The sequence below is a fragment of the Phalacrocorax aristotelis genome, chromosome 2 (assembly GCF_949628215.1).
Source record: "Phalacrocorax aristotelis chromosome 2, bGulAri2.1, whole genome shotgun sequence".
NCBI classification, from domain to species: Eukaryota; Metazoa; Chordata; class Aves; order Suliformes; family Phalacrocoracidae; genus Phalacrocorax; species Phalacrocorax aristotelis.
The window spans coordinates 95,978,374-95,998,065 of NC_134277.1; the positions used below are offsets into that span (position 1 = coordinate 95,978,374).

The window sequence follows — 19,692 nt, forward strand, 5'->3', positions numbered from 1 at the left end:
ATTTGTTCTTAATTCCCTCCGATTTCATGCCTTTAGAGCAAATTCAGATGTCTTCTTACAGAGTGTTCAGTCACCTGAGGGTTGTGAGGAACGTTCATTACTGGACTCATCTTCTGTCATTGAAATTGCCATGGCAATTGTTGAAGCAGCTATGGAAATCATCTGCCCAGGAAGCTCTGCCCCTGTAAAATATATATGTGTATGTAAATAAAGAAAAGCTTAAGTCTTAAAATTTTTTATTTGTTGCTTGATATCCACTGAAGCTGTCAAGCAATAGAAATTCTATGGATAGACACTGTTAATTTTTAATATGTATTATAAGTAGTCAATATGATCAAGCAGGAATGAGTGCTATCAATTTTAGTAATACAATACACCTGGAGCCAAAACACAAAACCAGTTATTTGCTTAGCACTTTGCTTGCTAATGAACTATTACTGACCAAGTCATTCGCAGCTGCTGGTAGTCTGATTAATCTAGAAGTCTCTATACCAGATAATCAAGTTAACTAACCGAGATTATGACAACTTTCAAGTAAACTAAAGCAACAAGACAGGAAAGAAGTTTCCCAAAATAATCATACAGCTCATACTAGAAAGGAATACGTGGCATTTGCTTTTATGCAAAATCAACCCACAACAGGCAAACCTAATTTTCTCTAAGTCTAAACACAATCCAGAGTTTTATGAAACTGATATTTTAAAAACAAAATGGCTAAATGCAAGAAACTTGCTGGATGGAGTTGCCCCAGTTTATCTCATATTTAATATTATAGGAGCTACTAAACCCACATTGCCCATTTCTTTCAAAATTAGCCTCTGATTTCAAATTTCCTGGGCTTGCTTTATGCTTGAAACTACATACAGGATTCTGTAAACAATTGGGCTTGATAATGAGAGTCACTACTTTGCTACGGAAAATAAACATCAGTTCATTGCAAAGATTTTCTGTAAAGAATCAAAGATCTACTCCGGCATGCCTAAACCACTTGGAAACAAACATACTAAAAATCTTCCTGTAAATTCTTGCAATCTGTATGATACTGAAATTTACTGTAATACTGTCCAGATTCTTTCACTTGACTTTACAGAACTTTTGCCTCCAACAATGAAAGAAATAGTGACGCATTTCTTACCAGAAGACTCCTTTCCATTCTGCTGTTCATGCAACATGCCTATGGTCATCAGAACAACTATAACCAGAAACACAGGAATTCTGCAGGAACCTGCCACAGAAGCTGAAAGACACAGGGTTGTTTTTTTTTTTTTACAAGAGAAATTGCACCATTAACAAACCCTACATTTAGCAAAACCAAGAAAGGCACCACGTCAATCAAGAACAACATGGGCAGAAACTAAGTGTCATAACGAAAACAAGTTTTCTACATTCACAGAAAGGAAGAATAGAAAAAAAAGAGACGTGAACAGGTTTCTCAATGAACAAATGAAGTCGCTACCATTCCTAACTTCAGTAACTTTAAACAATGCTGGTTGACTTTAGAGAGCAATTTTAAAACCCATGTGCAAAATTACATTAAAATACATACAAAATAAAAACATTTTAGATATCAGAGGCAAATCAAGTTACCCCTCAAAAATCTGTATTTATGTTAGATCTCCACAGAGTGACATCAAACAGTGCCTTCTTGGGTTTTTGCTTTTCAGCAGTATTTCCAACAAATACAAGACTGTCAAAATGTAAGCAAATGCAAAGCCATTACACGTAGCTTAAAACCTCGGGAAAGCTTCCCCACATGGTCAGAACAACTCTTGAAGCCTGCTGCAAAAGCAAAGTAAATCATGAACTATGCTGTGAAACCTTACATCGTGATAGTCTTCTACCATTTGTATGATACTTCCAGCATGAACTCTGATAATATTATCTGTTAATGTGTTACATTAAATATGTAAAATAAAACTAACACAAATAGCCTTGTATTAACAGATTATACAGATTACTGGTAAGTTTATTTGATATTGTTATCATATCGACGTGCTTGTTGATTTTTGATAGATTTTTTTTTTGCTTCTGTTACTAGTATTAAATGCATTTTACAGCTTCAGCCTTGGTTAATGAAAGGCTCTCAAGAAAATAATACTACTATTAAAAATCATCGTAAGTGAAAGTCTAAATCCACCCACATGTGACCCCAGCCCTTCCCCACTGTCAGGGAGTCAGTACCAGGTCTGTAAGCCATATAAGGGAAAACCATGGGAAGTACAAACTGGGCAGGAGGAGCGGAAAACACATGTTGCTCAGCATCTTGACACCTTCCCATTCCCTGCTCCAATGCTCCCCGCTGGCCACATGCAGCCAGAATTACTGAACAGAGAAAACAGCCTGCATCTCAGCTAAGACTCCACTACAAAGATTTAGCAGAGAAGCAGACGAGTAGCTTTGCTTGCAAGACAACAGAATCCTTGTGGGCGCATAGAGTAATAACTTTTTGTTACTCACCTAAGTGAAACAGCAGCATAATCCAGACAGGGACGGAGATTGCTTTTAAGTAACGTTCTGTGCTTATAGTCCACTTGAATGAAACCATCAGCAGGTAACCAATTACCAACGTCCATATCTTTAAGAAAGAGATAAGCACAGGTATGTACACATACACAGTACAATACAGCTATATTCTGATGTGTGTGTATACGCACATGCATGCACCCCTAACTGCCATATCCAGAGAACTGAAGTCAGGTTCTAATTCTTTAAGAAGCCTACATTTTAGAACTGTCAATTAATTACAGCAGCTTTTGTTCCATGTAAGGGTAACGTCAAGTTTGCGCGAAGTATAAGGACAGGCTAGGTGTACCTTTGGCCTGCCTTCAGTATGGTTCTAACGTGAGGGGGTATCCACGCTTTGCCAGACACAGACCCTGAAGGAAGACGTTTTTGCAGCTGAGACCAAGCAATTACTCTGTAACTGAAAGGTGAGAACCTAAATGAAACCAGCGGCACCAGTGGTGCCTCTGGGAGACAGAGCCAGCAGAGCACCACTCATTCCAGGACAGAGCAGCTTGCCAGCTCCTGTGTTTCAGTCCAAAGAGACAAAGTGGGGTTTAAGCCAAAGATAGCCATGAGGAAGCACAACAAAAACTGCTGTTCCTCAAAAAAGCCATGCCTTTAAATGGCTTGTGGCATGTAATTTTATCAAATATTTAACTAAAAACACTAAAGAGACAGAAAAATGTCCGTAACAACGTATCAAGAGGCAGATGTGGTCATTTTGGTTTTGCTGCTTCCAACTGCCTTCTACAACTCTGCCCATCAGATGAATCACAGAGAATTCCAATTAAGAATCCTGAGCTGAAGAATTTGAGCTTGAAAATGCTGAAAAGAAGAAAGCAGAAACCCAAAGAGGCAACAGGAGGTGAAAAGCTGCTACTCATCAGATTATGTGAAAAGAGGTACGAAAACCTGTAAAAATAAAAGCTGTGTTGCATTCTTATTTAAAAAAAACAAAAATCCTCTAACATTTCTGGCTCAAAGTCAACAAACATTCCCATAACCAGTTAAGGCCATGTTCAGATTTACACTTATAAATCCATACATCCCAATGAATTTTAAACAGAACTTCTATTAAGAGCATTTGCTGAATCAGAAGTCACTGTAAGAAGTTAGAATACTCCGGCAGAGACACAGAACAAGCAGTTAGACACAACACACCAGAAGAGCTTTTACCTCTTCACTCTGTACTATATGACTTACGCTGAAGAGAGAAGAGTCCCTGTGAAAAGCAGGTTTGTGCAACTACTCCCATGTACTCAACTGGTGTAGAGGAAATCTTAATTGTACTGAATTCAGCAGACAAGCAGTGATGGACCCCATTACTTCAGAGGGAATGTTCATGCACATGAGGTAATTTGAAATGGCATAAAAATGTGAACAAATATATACCCTTTTCATACTAATCTTTCTTATCAAAGCTGATCAGTCCAACTTTTCACTGCTATCTCTAGTTTTGCATCAACAGCATGTAATGCTAATGGCCAAATGTGGACTCAAGACGAATGTCTTAAAACTAACACACTCTTAGACATTAAGACAAAAGTCAAACAAAACAAATTTGATCTGAAATGCACGGCAGCACTCCTTTAACAGTATATGTTTGTAACAAATTCATTCACAAGGCATGTTACAACACAACTGTAATTGCAAGAGGTAACTCAGGCTGAAGATAGCATCCTACTCCCTAACATCAGCTGCGCATCATCTTCGTATGAGAAATTTGCATTGATGCTGAAATTTTTTCTCTTTAGCTTTTAAATTTGATGATAAATTACAAATAGGAGACTCTAAGTTCAATGAATTAACCTTTCTGATTAAAACTATGCCAAAGGTAGGAGGCTAACAGGGCATAAGCCTATGTTTAACAGCCAACAAAACAAAACATGTTGCACTGCCTTTAGCCATGCGTGTAGCCGAACTAAAATCTAGCATTTCTGCATTTAGGATTCAGTAATTTTTTGTATTGTAAGTTACAATAATTCATCAAGTCTCATTTCTACAAGCTTAGCAAATGACCCAAGTGAAAGTATTTCTTATTTCTATTGAATATAGAAAAACAGCTCATTTTAAAATAAACAAGTCATCTTGTTTTGGAGATCAAACAATAACAGTTCTAAAGCCCAGTAAAAATCCTATGAATTCAACTGACTGGTTCAAGAAGTTTAATTTCAGTGACACCATGGAGTAATCGGTTCCTTATCAGATAATGTTACAGCCATGCACTTCCCTACGCTGCAAGAAATACACTGTATGAGAACCAGGGTAGCCTATGTCTCTAACTTGGGTAGCCTACTTCCAACAATTCATAGCTGAAAGCAACTGACAAAGCAAATTAACTTGAAAGGACACGGACTAGTATTTCATCCTATACTAACTTTGCAACAGCCTACTTTCCCGCACACATACCTTAACCCTTTAAATGCATGTTATATAACCTTTCCCGCTGTTTTTCTGAACGGTCTCCACAGGCTTTGGTTACAAGAGTGTGAAAATATTAACAGCCTCTTTACTATTACATGTCCATCTCAACAACTTGACACCATGGGAATAATGGATACTGCCTACGTTCATTAAAATTAAGCTACTGTAGTTATTGCAGTGAAACTAGAATGGATACAAATTCCATGCTAAACCAAAATGCCTATAAATTTGATTTATAAGAGTGTGCAGCTAACCAGATAACTAATACACACACTTCAGATACTGAAGAATGCATTAGCTACCATTAAACTATTTATCAAGTTCAAGTCATTTGCAGATGCCTAACTTTTACCATATACTCCAAGATTTTAAATGCCTATTCAATCACAATTACTATTTATAGACATGCATACTTCCCAGACATCAGAATTTTAGGATGGTTTAATCCAGTAAGCATTCCTTCTTCCCTCTTCCCTCAGTTTTATCTTCATTGTCTGAACAGATAGCAAAGACCTCTTTTCTCACATCTCCTTTGCATTTTGTAGCGTCCCTCGCAAATTGAGCAAAGAGGTGGTTTTGCGTTTAGACATACAAAATAAAACTGCCTGCTTCCCAGAATAAACAGCTACTAAGACTGCAGTGCAACTTCTTGGAATTCAGCATCCACTTTTCAGTTGCAGTGGTAAATTTGAAACGCCAGATTTAGAGACAGCTAGGCAAGCCTGAAGGGCTTAAATTGCAAATTGGAGGCAAAATTACACAATAGAAAGATGCAGTTTTTATGTTAAGTTCAAGCACCTGCTTCAGCATTTTGATTTTTCTTTTAAATTTCAGTGTTGGAAAGTCTAGTATTTATTGGCATGACCATATCACCAATGCTACTGAAAGTCTGTTCCCAGTTAAGTTGAGAGAATTTGAGAATCTGAGGCACTCTTTTGGCTGTGCCATGATTATTCACTGAGAACGTACTCTTTCGTACCACTCAACTCTTGACAACATTTGTATTGATTTATACTGAAGAGTAAAATTCTTTACACAGTTCACTCCCTTTTCTTCCTATCAGGAAGTTAATCTCTACGGGACGGGTTTTACAGATGAGCTCATTTAATAGCTCACTGCAACTGAAAGCGGCAGTTCATTCTCTCCCACGGCCAGTCACGCAGTCCCACCTCCTCTGCACACCAGCTTCAACGTTCACCCAGCCAGCTCAAGCTCCCTAAGCTGATAAAAACCTGGGGGGGGTGGGGAGTTTATAATCTAATTCAGCTAAACAGGCTTACAGAGCTAAGAGGGGTGCTGACAACAGGGCAACCAAAACATATGTCAGAATTGAGGTAAGCACAAACAGCCCCTCACAGCTGTCGGAAAGGCTCAGCCTTCCAACATTGCCCCAACAACAGCACATCCACCAGGGAACACATTTCCCACCTGCTTTGTGTAAACCACCTCATGGTAAACACAACAGTGAACACAGAGCAGAATAGCCCACAGTTACTTCTGTTGATATACACCCTGCCAACCTCCCGAGTTTCCAGTTTTTAACAAGTCAGGACCTACCAAATGGCGTGTTTCAACCATTTCAATCTCTAGTTGTAGCTCTACCCTCTCCCCTTACCATTTCAAAATGTTGGTTTTCTCCAGGCTGCTTTTTTCCACTTGCAAATCATATAGCAAAGTTTTTTAGGGTTTCGTTTGTGGGTTTTCTTATTTTGTTTTGGTGACTTTTTTGTTTTATTTTGTTTAGTTTTTTAATAGAGATTTAAATTTAAAGCTGTTTGATAAAACTATGGATCTGATTCAACCAGTTTCGTATTTTCCAGATTGCTTCAGGGTTAGGACAAAAAAAAAAAATCCTAACTATCTCACTGCTTCCCTTTAACATTTAAAAATAAAATTTTCATTTGGAAATAAGTTTTTCATTAGTTTTTCTTAGAATAGGAAATCCTTAAAAACATTGACCAAACAATCACATGGCACTCTTGTAAACTTCTAAAACAGTGCCACACCGAGTGAAGCTGCTCAAAGGAGTGACCTTAGGACAGCAGTTCATTATTTCTACCTCTTCTTCCTCAGTGGCAATGCAGGCTGGCGAAGGAAAATGAACCTACCACAAAAGCTGAGCAGAACAGTGTTGGACTTTAAAAATGAAGCAACACAAGGTGCTAAATGCCTCACTAAAAGTCAAATTATGTTTGCCATTATGAACATCATGGTGATTTCTTTACCTGTCTGTTCACTAGAAAATGGTTTTCTACACAATAAAAAAAGATAATATGGAGGCAGGTGAGGAATTATCAAAATGTAATTTTCATTCCAGTTTTCAGAACCAAAATTAATTCCATGTGGCTTTACTGTATATTCCACAGTACACAAGGGGAAATACCAGACAACGCGCAGAGTTTGGCAGAATGAAGAAAGTGTAACTGCCCGTCATTTAGCATGGAGACAGTCTTTGTCAAACAGACACCTCAGAACAAACTCAACCACCTCTTCCCTTCACTAAGGAAGCTGTCATTTACCTAAGCAGGTAAATGACACCCTGCTTTCTTTTCCTAAGTGCACACAAGTAGGCATAAACCTGACAGACTGGGTTATTCCTTGTCCTAAGCCCAAAGGTCTAGAACAGCATACCAGTTCTGTTTCTTCTAGAAACCCCAACTGTGCCATATATCCATGGGGATGTGATTGCCATTAACACGCCCAGGCTGCTAAACCACATGAAATGGACAGAAGCCTGGCCTTTAGTGAGACTACTCCTTTTTGAAGGGACGGAATTATGAGCTTGTAACTAGAATCCTAGGGCAGGGGGGAACTGACCATCAAAATCAACACTGCCACACACGGGTTAAAAATATTTATGTCTTGCAATGTTTCCTACACTGTGAATTTAAGGAAATCCATTACATCCAAGACATGCAGAAGACTGCAGCTATGGATGTTGAAAACGCTGCTCCTTTAGTTCACTTTTCCTGTCTTAATGCAAAAGTTATTTATGATAACTCTATTAATGAAAAGTTTTCTTTCTGAATACTGTTTTTAAAATTCACTTGTGAAAAGAGGTTTTTCAGACCACATCAAATTCCCTGCCGACAGAGCACCACTCCTCTGACATGCTTCAGGATGACACTTTCACAAGAGATGGCTCCTCAACATACACAACTTCTTCACCTTCTTGCTTTATTATAGAAAGCACAGTTACAACTTTGCTGGACAGTTCCATAACAATCATTCCCTTCAGAAGCGGTAGAAAAAGCAGTATCATTGTGTTCAAATAACTCATATAAATACTGAAAGATAACTAACTTCGTGTAGCATGTATCATTAGGCTCAAGACTAGCATCAGCTTAGTGCCTGGGGCTGCATATAAATCTAAACAAGCTCCTAAGCCTTTTCAAGAAAGGTACCTCACAGCAGGTTCTCCCAAATCTGAGGGTAGGCGTGGAAAGGAAAACCAAAGGTGGAAAAGAAAACACTATCAACATCTCAGTCCTTCTCTGCCCCTCCCCTTCTTGCTTTTAAATAGGCCACATGTGGTCTCTGCAGAGTTGATCTCTACCAAGTTGTGAAAACAAACCAAAAAACAGTGGTTTGGGGAAGATGTGTTTACAGTCAGTACCTGGCTGTACAATTTATAAGTCATGATACCAAATAATGAAAGGATTATTATAAACAGCAGAAAGAATACTTAAAGGCTTTTTCAGGTGTGGGTTTGTTTGGGTTGGTTTTTTTTATGCTGGCCAAGTTTTAGAAACCTGCAAGCCTGCTCTAAGAAGAATGGGAAGGAGAAAAAAAACAAAACCCAACACCTACCAGAAACACCCAGAAAATAGGAACTATATGCAACTCAAAAGTCAGAACTGTGTTTTTCTCATTTCTAGTTATTCTAACATAGTCAAACTTGACCCCTTCTTTTGCTAGAAGAAAAATTGCCTCATCAGGTGAGCATCACAAAATGCAGATGCTTTTTCACCTCCACAGGTGATATTCAATAGCACTGTAGAAGCCAAGCATCTTGGAGCCTGTGACCCAGAACGTTTGCCAAGAAGCATGCTTGAGAAGTCTAGTCTGCCCAGGTTACTTGAGGGACTGCTGACACCTAGTGCCAACACAAATGGAGGTTTCCCTGGTGGATGTCTTTGATAGCTTCCCTGACAGGGAGCCGACAGTCGACCAGCCAAAATAGACAACATCTACTTTGACAATATTCCAAGGCAGTGGTTATGACAAATGGTGTTTCTGGATTTGCCCAGCACTGCAGTGAGGAAAGGAACGATTAGGTCCTCTAACTGCATGCTAACTGTTAGGACAACCTAAGTTGTACCTAGTACAGTCAGAGATTTAAAAATACACCAACAAACACACAAGTACACAGTTCTGATCCTGATCAATAACTTGTGGCAAACCAAGGAAGAAAGACTGGCCATCAGGAAGATTTTGACAGCCCTGTAACCAAGTTCACTCCAGAGAATTCTGCCAGTTATATCAGATTTCATTTACAAAGATGAACTTCAGACTCAATGTACAGCAGCTGTATAATTAATTTAATCTGCTGTGATCTAAAAACTATTTTCTAAATAAATATGAGCATGTGAACCCTCTTAAAAAAAATATTATACAACCAATAGCTGGCATTTCCTGTTATTACTGTAAGTGTAAAATGTCAGGCTAAAGTAGTTTGAACTCTTGCCACAAAGCAGAATTTCCCATACCTTAGATACAGTGCTGGATACAAGCATAATCCCTACAAAACTACGACAACAAGTCAGTCCAAGATTAGTCTTCAGGAGGTATGCTAACTGCAAGCACAACCATGCTGAAATTACCATGGCGTATAAATGTCTAAGGATATGTTCAGTCTGCTATGGGACAAACTCCCCTCCTTTGCAAGAAAAAAAGATAAACATTCCCCTTCCCTATTATGCGTAACTTAAGTTCATGTAGAATACGTGCCCTCTACGTAAGACTTCTGGGAGTCAGAGCAAGGAACTCATCTGGAATTTATAACCTGCTCCTAGCTTTAAGGCCCAGCAGCCTACGACATTTCTTGAGCAGGCTTCTTCAGAGATGATGCAGGAACTGTAAAGCACAAAGGGAAAGAAAAGGAGACAGTGGGAACAAGATGCTTGTAGACTAGCCTAAGATCTTGGACTTAGTTCTTCAAATGCAGTGTTTTGCGATCACCTATCGAGCAGTCCTATGACAGAGGTATCTAGGATTCCTAACTCCTAAATTGCTGGTACGATTAATCACAGACAGGAATCCATCCAGACATTTCCAAATCTTCACTCATCAACACCACATATGGCTTTCCCAGATTTGAGGACAACAGTACAAGAATGCTCTGTAACATACTGGTGCCAAGATCGGTTATGTCATTATCGGATGCAATTCCTGCATTTGGAGAAGACTTTTTTCTGGAACTGAAGAGAATTTCTGTCTCTGTATCATGGCCTAGTAGATACCATAAAAACACCTTCAAGTTATAGAACATCAGATTGGTATCCCAAAACCCCATAATTGTTCTCAGTCCAATTCTAATGATAGGCATCCTCACACTTCTCCTGTACAGCAGAGGGAATCAGAAAGGGAGAAGACAACCGTGTATGTTCTTCCTTTCTATAAGCAGCGGAGGCACCCAGGTGGGCAAAGCTCCAAATAAGAATAAATACACTGTACATGTCTGCAGCCCAAGGTAGAATCATTGGTGGCTGAAGCACAAACATTCATAGTTCACAGGATGAAAATTACTATAAACCAACGTGCTACGCTAGTCAGACACTGGTCTCACACTTCAAACAAGCCATGCTTGCTCATCTCTTTTATGCTTTTAATAAATGATTCATATATCATTTTCTTGGCAAGAAAGTATTCCTTGCTGTCTAAGTGGAAAATTTACTTATTTTCTGTTAGTCAAGTTATTCGGTATCAAAACACAGAAATCTAGATTGGCTTAGTGGGCTGCTAAAAGAAACAGCGCAAGAAACTAAATTACCATTACTTTTGCTTATCACATAGACTACCTATAAACAAAAATAGCTGTAATCTTCACGCAAGATAACACACAGAACAAACCATGGAGGATTCAGATCCCAGAGAAGAACAGTACAATGGAGGAAACTGACTTGTAATATCCAAAATTCCTATGCAGCTAACAAGCATGATGTACACATGCAAACAGAGCCCTGCAATATAACATGGCAATTAAACGGCTTTAAAACACAACCGAAGTTACAGCAGATACTATTAACTGATCCAGCTCAAAGCTCCTCATCAGTATCGATAAAATTAAGTTATCCTGCTATGGCTCTGAGATAATACAAATCAGGTAATAGCAAAATTCAAAAACTGGAATAGGAAAACACTGTAAGTTATATAGCTGATGCCAGGCTGAGCTGAGGTTATTTACTAAGGGAAGCCCCGCAGTCTCTCCCTCATACAGGGCCCCAGAAAGAGGCATAGGCAGCTTGCTTAGAAAGCTACAGCAGCTGGTTTGCTTAAGTAAATCCGGGGTCAGTTATTTTGAAACGAACCCCAAATCTTCCCAGGGAACTCAAGTCAGAAGAGTTCTGGCAGCCTGCTGTCTTTTGCCCAGTTAAAATCTTAAGGCACTTCGGCAAACACAAGTGTCACATCAGAAACAGGGGCGCAAAACAAAAGTATCAGACACTGCTAAACAACACTGCACTGAGCACGCACAGACGTCCAGCACTGCTTTACGGCCACAGTTATGAGGTTAAATCAGTGCAACTTCCTTTAGTAACCTTACACTTACCCGGTGGAAGTATACCTTAATTAACCAAGTTTGAATAAAGGACCAGACTTAGGCAAGTTGGTTAGTGTAGCAATATTGCTGATTTGTTAAAAATAAAACAGGTAGGCCAATGCAAAGAAAAATCTTAGGCTTATCAAGTAAATTGTGTGGCAACTAATCAAAACTCCCCACCGGTACCAAGCCATTGTTAGATTCTTCTACCACTCAGCTGAAGGTAAAGAAGGTTGTATCTTGCCTCTTTGTAAAGAGTGTCTCTACCTACTTAGTCTTAATTATACTTCTGAGGACAAAACAGACCAGAAGCACATCTCCCCTGACGGTTTCCAGCGCATGATAACACTTCAGAATAGAAAGTCAAGAAAGTATTTTCTTCCAATGTTTACCTTCAAAAGACAAAACACATTCTCCAGTTCATCCTGTTCACACTAGGAATATCTCAAAATATCAAGAGAACTATTACTTCTGGTAAAGTTATCAAGAAAAAAAAACACCAGGAGAACTACTGTTTCTGGTAAACACCTCCAAAGTTGTGTTTGAGATATCAGCATGCACCGCCTCCACCAAAGGAATAAAACTAGTATTCAAAAAAAATACGTGTAACTCAAAATCAGACACCTGGACAAACTTGGGAGGGTGGGTTTTTCTTCTTGACAGTTTGTTTCTCTTGCCCACATAAGATGATCAGTTTTAGGTAGTTCCTCAGTTTCATCTCCACATATATCCCTACTAAACCTAGTGTATGCCATTTTCCACCCAAGGTGTATGTGGGGCAGGTGTCTTGTTTTGCTTTTTCTCTTCTTTTTAAAAAAAAAAAAGAGCTAGAGCAGCTTCAAAAAAGTCTCTGCCACTACACAGCCTGAACATGCCAACTGTACTTATATTAAAGTAGAACCATTTAATAAAAGAACACCTTACTGATCTTCTGTGCTTTCACATCTCCATTTACCTCAGACATGCAGTATTTTTTTGCATTTTCAATTCAACGTTTATAACTAACAGAGTGAAAATGAGTTCTGCCACAGGTTTTAAATAGCCTCCCTACCGAAGACAACACAGGGAAGAGTAGTCTCCCAGAATCTTTATTACCATAAGTAAAATTGGCAAGTTAAATAAACAGCTTTACTTTTTAACTGTCAAACTGAGTTTGCAGCGTTTGATACTTTAAGAAAAAAAAAAATCAGCACACTGATACTTTGATGAAACAAGCCTTATGATTCCTTCCCCACACCCTGAAGTCACTTGCAGAGCTGAACTGCTATTTCACAACACTTCAGACCCATCTTGCAACCCAACAGAGCCGGTGTTTGCCCAAGACCTCCCTTGAATCACCCCTGATTTAACAGCATCTCAAACACTGGGGCACGACATACCGCCAGAGACGACGCATCTGCTTCCGCTGCACCCACTCGATTACCCAGAGCACCTCGCCGTGCCCCGGGTTACGGCTCGGGAGGCTTTTTTTAAAGCTGTTTTACACGCGGTTTTACAGCGAAGGCTGGGTTCGCCCCGCACCGATGCCGCGACAGCCGGCGGCTTGCCGCCGCACCCCCCGAAACGCGCCCGGCGGCGCGGCTCGCACCCGCCCCGCTGCCAAGTGAGCTTCCGCGCCCCTCAGTGTAAAAACAGAAGGGAAAAAGAAAAAAAAAAAAAAAAAAAAAAAAGGCGAAAACTTCAAACAGGCGCGTTACGACTGTAAACGCTCGGGCCCGCAAGCCTTCCCCGCCGCCCGCCAGCCCCTGCGCAACAAGTGAGATGGCGGCCGGCACCGCGCCCCCTCCCCGCCCCGCGGGGCACCCCCCGGGCCGCAGGGCACTCACCCACTGGCTGCTGAAGTAGTCCAGCCCCTGGCAGATGAGGCGGGCGGCCTGGGCCAGCAGCAGCTGCACGCCCAGGGAGCTGCCCAGGCAGTACAGCCCGTAGAGCAGCGGCCCCCCGGCGCCCAGCAGCAGCAGGAGCCGCCGCCGCCGCAGCACCTGCTCGCCCAGCGCCTCCACGCCGTAGTTGGCGAAGCAGATGGGGAGGAGGAGGGCGGCCAGCAGGACGGGGGTCCGGGAGCGGTGCAGGCGGCCGAGCCAGCGGCGGCCCAGCGCCGTCAGGGAGCTCTTGAAGGGGTGCAGGAAGGTGCCGCAGAGCACAGCCCAGAGGAGCGGCCGCAGGAAGGCCTCCAGGATGAAGTAGACCAGGACGGCGGCGCCGCAGCACAGCCCCGCGAACAGCAGCGCCCCGGTGTTGTAGAAGGCCTGCTTGATCGGCTTCTCCAGCCGCGGCAGCGACATCCCCGCCGCCCCGCCCGGGCTGCCCAGCGGCAGCCGCGGCATGGCCGCTGCCGCCGCGCCCTCCGCCCCGCCGGCTCCCGCGCTGGGGGCGCCGCCCGGCTGCCTCCTCTGGGCCGGCGAGCCCGGAGGGGCCGCGGCCGGGGCCTCTCCGCTGTCAGCCATGGCGCCCGCCCCCTCCCTGCTGCCCAGCGCCGGGCACGGCCGCGCCGCCGGTGCCGCCAGAGGCGAGGGCGCGGAGATGCGGCCGGGGCCGGCGGGGGCTGTAGTGCCGCCGTGCGGCTCCGGGCAGGGGCGTGCGCCCAGGCCGGCGGGAAGGGGTGCTGGGAAATGTAGTCCTGCTCCGGGAGAGCCGCCGGCCGCCGCCCTCTTCCCCGCCGCGGGTCCCGGGGGACCTCGTCCCGACCCTCCCTCCCGGCGCCTCCGTTACTTTCGCCCAAGAAGAATTTCGGGAAGGGCTGGAGTTTGAAGGAGGCCGGCAGCACGCCTCGGCCCCTTCGCAGCCCCGTGAAACCCTCTCCCGGCCCTACTGCTGCTTTGGAAACTGAAAATATTCACAAATTTGCAGCATGGAGAGCCAGACTGGTTAGACCAGCTGGAGAATTTTGTCTTGTCCGAACCTGCTGTGGCATCAAATCGTTTAACAAGGAAGCACCTGGAATTAGGCCCACTGAAAAAGTAGTTTGGTCTGGTTTTTTACATCCAGCATTTGTGTTGTGATGTTATGTAGCATCAAATGTTTGTGGTTTGTTTTTTGGTTTTTGCAAAATATCTCGGGAGGAGCTAATATCCTGCACCTGGCATACACCAGACCTCTGTGTCCATGTGTGAGGGTGACACCTAACATGTTACGGGTGGTCTAAATGCCTCTGTAATTAATATGCTTGATTTAAACGACTCTTCTGAGGGCTGGAATGCATGACATTTGAACTAGCTCAGTGCTGGCGCTGTGCTACTCAAACACTTTTCCTTTCACAGTCTAACACAACCTTCCATCAGGTACTAAAGCTCTTGGTAATGCTACCATAAAACCCTCACAGGGATATTCCTCTTTCTTCTGAATGAGAGATGCAGCATATCATCTACAACCTATTAAAGAGGTTGTATACCTCTGAACATGTGAAGACTGCATAGGCAGGGGAAATTGATATTTTTTTTCTTTTGTTTTTTCCTTTTCAGGATTTACATGCAAGTTTAACATGATGTAACTTCAGAGTAAATTTGTGTCTGCCAGGACTCTGGTGGAGCATTTCTTGCACAGTACAGACGTCTAAAAGCTGAAATTACCCTGAGCACAATCGTTTTTAACTTGTAACATAGGAATACAACTGTTCATAGCCCAGCTTTTAAAGGCAGAGCAATATAAAGACAAGAGACTACAGCTGAGACCTATCCCTATCATCGTCCGGACGAGGAAAGAGAGGTTTTCCACAGACTTCCTGCATTGTATCCTACACCTGTAGGTGCGGCTGGGCCCAGCCAGTTTCCCAGAGCTTTTGCATTGCGGTTCTGACTTTTCCATGCTTCAAAGCTTTTCCTGCAAGTTTCACGCCCATTCGTGCTTATAGCGTTCCCTCTCGGCTCCTCCAGCTCCTTGTTTTCCACTGCTGAATAGATCACATGTAGGTTTGACAAAGTAGTTTAATTGCATTCAGTGGAGGTTTTTATAAGACCTACCTCATTTGACCTTAACAGGGATGAGGCATTAACAAGCAGTTGTCCGTATGAAAAGCTTTTATTGCACCTAAAAACGATACCGTTGCTCACTGCTCTTTGATCAGCTAGATCTGCCTCCTGGCAGGGTGTTGAAATAGGTAGCAAGTATGCATCATTACCTGAACCTTTTCTCTTTTACTTAAAGCAGAGGAAGCATGTCAAAAAGAGACTCTAATGCCTCATTATAATACATTTATTGCATTAAAGTCCAATTACCAAGTGTCAATTAAGATTTACACCAGGAGGGGGAGTTGAGAGTACAAATCCTTCTGTTAGATAAACAGATGCCAGCAAATCAAAGCTTCATAGGCACATCCTCATTCCTTTGATTTTCCTTAATGGACTCAGGCAGTCATGTTCTTCAGAAATAGAAATTAATGTCACCTCTTTGACTTGAGTGAAGCTACAAATACTGATTTACATAAGCTGAGAATTGGTCCTTACTGTAGAAAACCTTTCCAATTCTGTGTTTCACTATTCATGATAAAGAACTAAAATAAAAAAAAAAAAATGCACACACAAAACAACCACAAACCCACAATGCAATGAAATTAAGATTTCTAACTCGTGTATTACCACAACATAACCGCTTAAGAACAGGAACGTGACCATAAACATCAGAAAACAATCTCTGAGGTGACAGCTGAGGGAGGGTGTGTGATCTTCGCAAGACACACCTCAAGCTCTGAAGAGTTAATTCCACAACAGGTCTCAAACAGCGACTGTAGCCTTAACAGCTGGTTTTGCTTAAGATTTGAAAAGTTATGTGATTTTTAGAATAGGTGCCCATTTAAGTATAAATTGCACTCATACATTGTGGTTTAGGCATTTTTATGGCCATAGATAAGTAGTGCTCCTCAGGGTCTACGCTACCAGAAATTCTCCAACAATCCCTTTGGATTTATTTTACTATTAGTAATTGTCCAAGGGTGAAGAGGGCAGCAAAGGAATGCTTTTGTGTCAATGTAGAAAACACATATGTGCCTATAAGTACACATGTGCAAAGCAGTGATAGTCCTCGGTGCCCTCTTACCTATAGGGAAATATAAAATGAGGTATTAACTAGTAAGAGAGAAGCTTGTAACTTCTGTCTGCTGCTGCACTAGCACCCATGATTTTGTGCGCTGAACTGAAGCTTTTTGAGTCCCCTTCAAGACACCCATAGTTCTTATTCACTCAATGTGCAGCCAGCACAGCCCAAAGTTACAAGCGGTCTTACATGTGATACTAAAGTACTGGGTACTGAGGCGGCCATGAAGCAGAGGGACATACAACACTGGCAACACCGAGTTAATCATGATTTGTACCTGAAATAGCCATATGAAACTATGAGATAACTCAGTAACAAAGCCACAAGGTGTCAGCACTGGCCTGCGTATTTAGAAACTACCTACCTCTGCCTGAGAGCCTTTGCTTGAACCTGTGTTACTGAACACTTGTGAACATTTGGTTGAGGTTAATCTCACTTCATTAATTCACCTCAGTTTAATGACAAAGTAATGCCCTCTTCAGATGAGTGACACTCAACATAAACTACTCTATAGTTTCAATGGTAGCAGGACCAAAGGAAAAAAAAAAAAAAACCAAAACCAACCAATCTTTAATGTTCATCATTAAGATATAAACTTTGTGTCTTTAGGTCATCGGTACACAGCCTTATATTTTGGGCTAAAGAAAAAATTAATCTTTTATGCAGATCGACTGCTGAGATGAGATTCACTCCAAACTAAATGTCATTTACAAAACAGTGATAAAAAGATAATGAAAAACAGCTCGTGGGAACACTGGCTTTGGTTGTACCCAGTGATTATAGCAGTGACTGACTTTACTGCAGAAACAACTTTGTGCAATACCTCTGTTAAAGTATATGGGATTGTCAGCAGCGCTATACTTGAATGATTTATGGAGAAGGCTATCAATCTTGTTCAGTTAAGAAGGGGGATGAAGTGCATGGTCATAAGGCAGCGAAGTCAACAGCACCAGCACAAAGCCATTCACTCCATGGGTCAGCATGCAAAACACAGCACCAATAACACCTTGGGATGAACAAAATCCAGAGCACTGCCATGCAGGATTAGCCCACACAGCAGCTGTGTGCATGGAACAAGAGTTGGATATAGAGAGATCTGAGTAACAGAAGAACATTTTGGCCTCATCAGGTTTGTGTCAAAATGCCTTACCAATCCATCAAAGGTTACATAGCACAAACAGAATATAATTTAAGACCCTCTACTGAGTATATTTAAGGCCTCCATTGATCATGATCACTCCGACGGTGCACAACTGGCTGACAGACGAGACCCATCCTTTCTTGCAGCCTTCAACTACAGGGTAGCAACACCACAAACACAACAAACAGAGCACACAGTATAAAAGCAATACATTTCTTGGTGCCTTGAGCCAACTCTTCTTCTCAGTCCACCAGCAAGGTGCTGAAATACCTGCTCAAACCTGAGAGATCTCAGAAACTGAAGCATCCCTGTTTGAGTGACTTCTACAGCTCCTTTTGCTTGCAGAGTATTATGGGAGTTCCTCCTCTCTGTTCCCAATCTGATACAATTGCATCATCTTCTTTTCTGCAAAAGCCTGTTCCAACTGCTTCACAAAATGCTCTGTCTGGCCAAGAAGTGGGGCAGTGATGACAGTAGATAAGGAGCACCCAAATTTGTAATATTGGCAACTTGATTATAGCTGCATCAAATAGGTTACAAAAACACAGCACAGAGGTCACCACAGGAACATCTACATTCTACTTACTATAAGTAAGTGACAGTTGGGTTAATACTTTGCTAAATTACAGGTGATTACATCTATTTACAGCTTCACTGTGATTCTGATAGTGAAAAAGAAAAAAAAAAAAGCACCACCACCCCCCCTTTTATTTATTTGCTACTGTGACCAGCCTCACTGACTTAAATGGAATTACTCAGGGTAATAAATTCAAGCCCATGGCACAGGGAGGAATTGTTAACACAGGGCAGCAGCAGAGACTTCTTTAGCCTCACAGAGACCTTTTTACCCTTTTATAAATGCCACACCACACATTTTCTTAGACTAAAAATTCATTTATTATAACAGGTTTATAAATATTTTTGTCTGTCACTGTCAAATAACTAACAAGGCTCACTTGAACACCAACATTTAGTATAAAACAGATGTTACAAAGCAGTATTTTAGGGCATGCACTGATTGTAAAGTAGTCCCATAGGTCACCATAATTTCCTTATGTATTCAGTCAGTGCTTTCTGAAAAGACAAGTGCATGAATACAAAGAAGTTTGATGATTACTTCTGGACTACAAAACCCCAGTTCTGCACTCCTACCAGACCAAATGCTCACTGACTTGACATGGATGCCAGAACAGAGTCAAGCATAAAGAATGCAGAACACCACTTAGCACTATAGTTACAGGTTGCTTATTTGTAAGTTTCATCTATGTATTAGTCTTGAGGATGCTGAACAAAGTCAAAAGGTAAAGATGACATTTCAGGTTCAACCATTACACTTCATGTAATACAAAACAAAGTGGCAGCGTTAACATAGTTAACGACAGCCTGCTTACCTGCAAAGAGGTTAAAGGAAACCAGACCTCAGGATATATGAATCAGAAATACCAAAGCATACCAGGCATCTGTTCTAACCTAAGCAGAACGCATGGTGCTTCAAATATGCTAACAAAACATATCTGCCTAAAGAAAGGCTGGGAACATCGCACACAAATACCAGGGTCCCACCACTTCATTTTTTTATATTAGTTAATAGGTTTGGAATTTCATCTTTGACTATCTGCATCAAGACTTGAATGATACTTCCAGCTTCAGAGAAAATCTGTTGTGGTAATTTTTTCTATTTCATTTTTTATCACTTGTTTCATACCACCAACTGTGGAAAAACTGAAAAAGAAATCATTGCTTTATATGTGAGCAGTCCAATATTTCGTAAACAGATATCATATTTTGTACTTAAATAAGATTTTTTCCTGCTAGGTTTAAATATGTGCTT

The 19,692-nt window shown here is 41.6% G+C and overlaps 1 protein-coding gene across 1 annotated transcript in view; it reads right to left on the reverse strand.

The window, feature by feature from the left end:
- Positions 1–14,265, reverse strand: part of TMEM245 (transmembrane protein 245) — an 88,614-nt gene extending 74,349 nt beyond the window's left edge. The window contains exons 1-4 of the mRNA XM_075084409.1: positions 13,519–14,265; positions 2,458–2,575; positions 1,136–1,237; positions 75–182 (exon numbers count right to left, since the gene is read on the reverse strand). Of these exons, the coding sequence (XP_074940510.1) occupies positions 75–182; positions 1,136–1,237; positions 2,458–2,575; positions 13,519–14,139 (949 nt within the window). The 5' untranslated portion in view covers positions 14,140–14,265. The remainder of the gene's footprint in view (positions 1–74; positions 183–1,135; positions 1,238–2,457; positions 2,576–13,518) is intronic.
- Between the last annotated feature and the right edge of the window lie 5,427 nt (positions 14,266–19,692).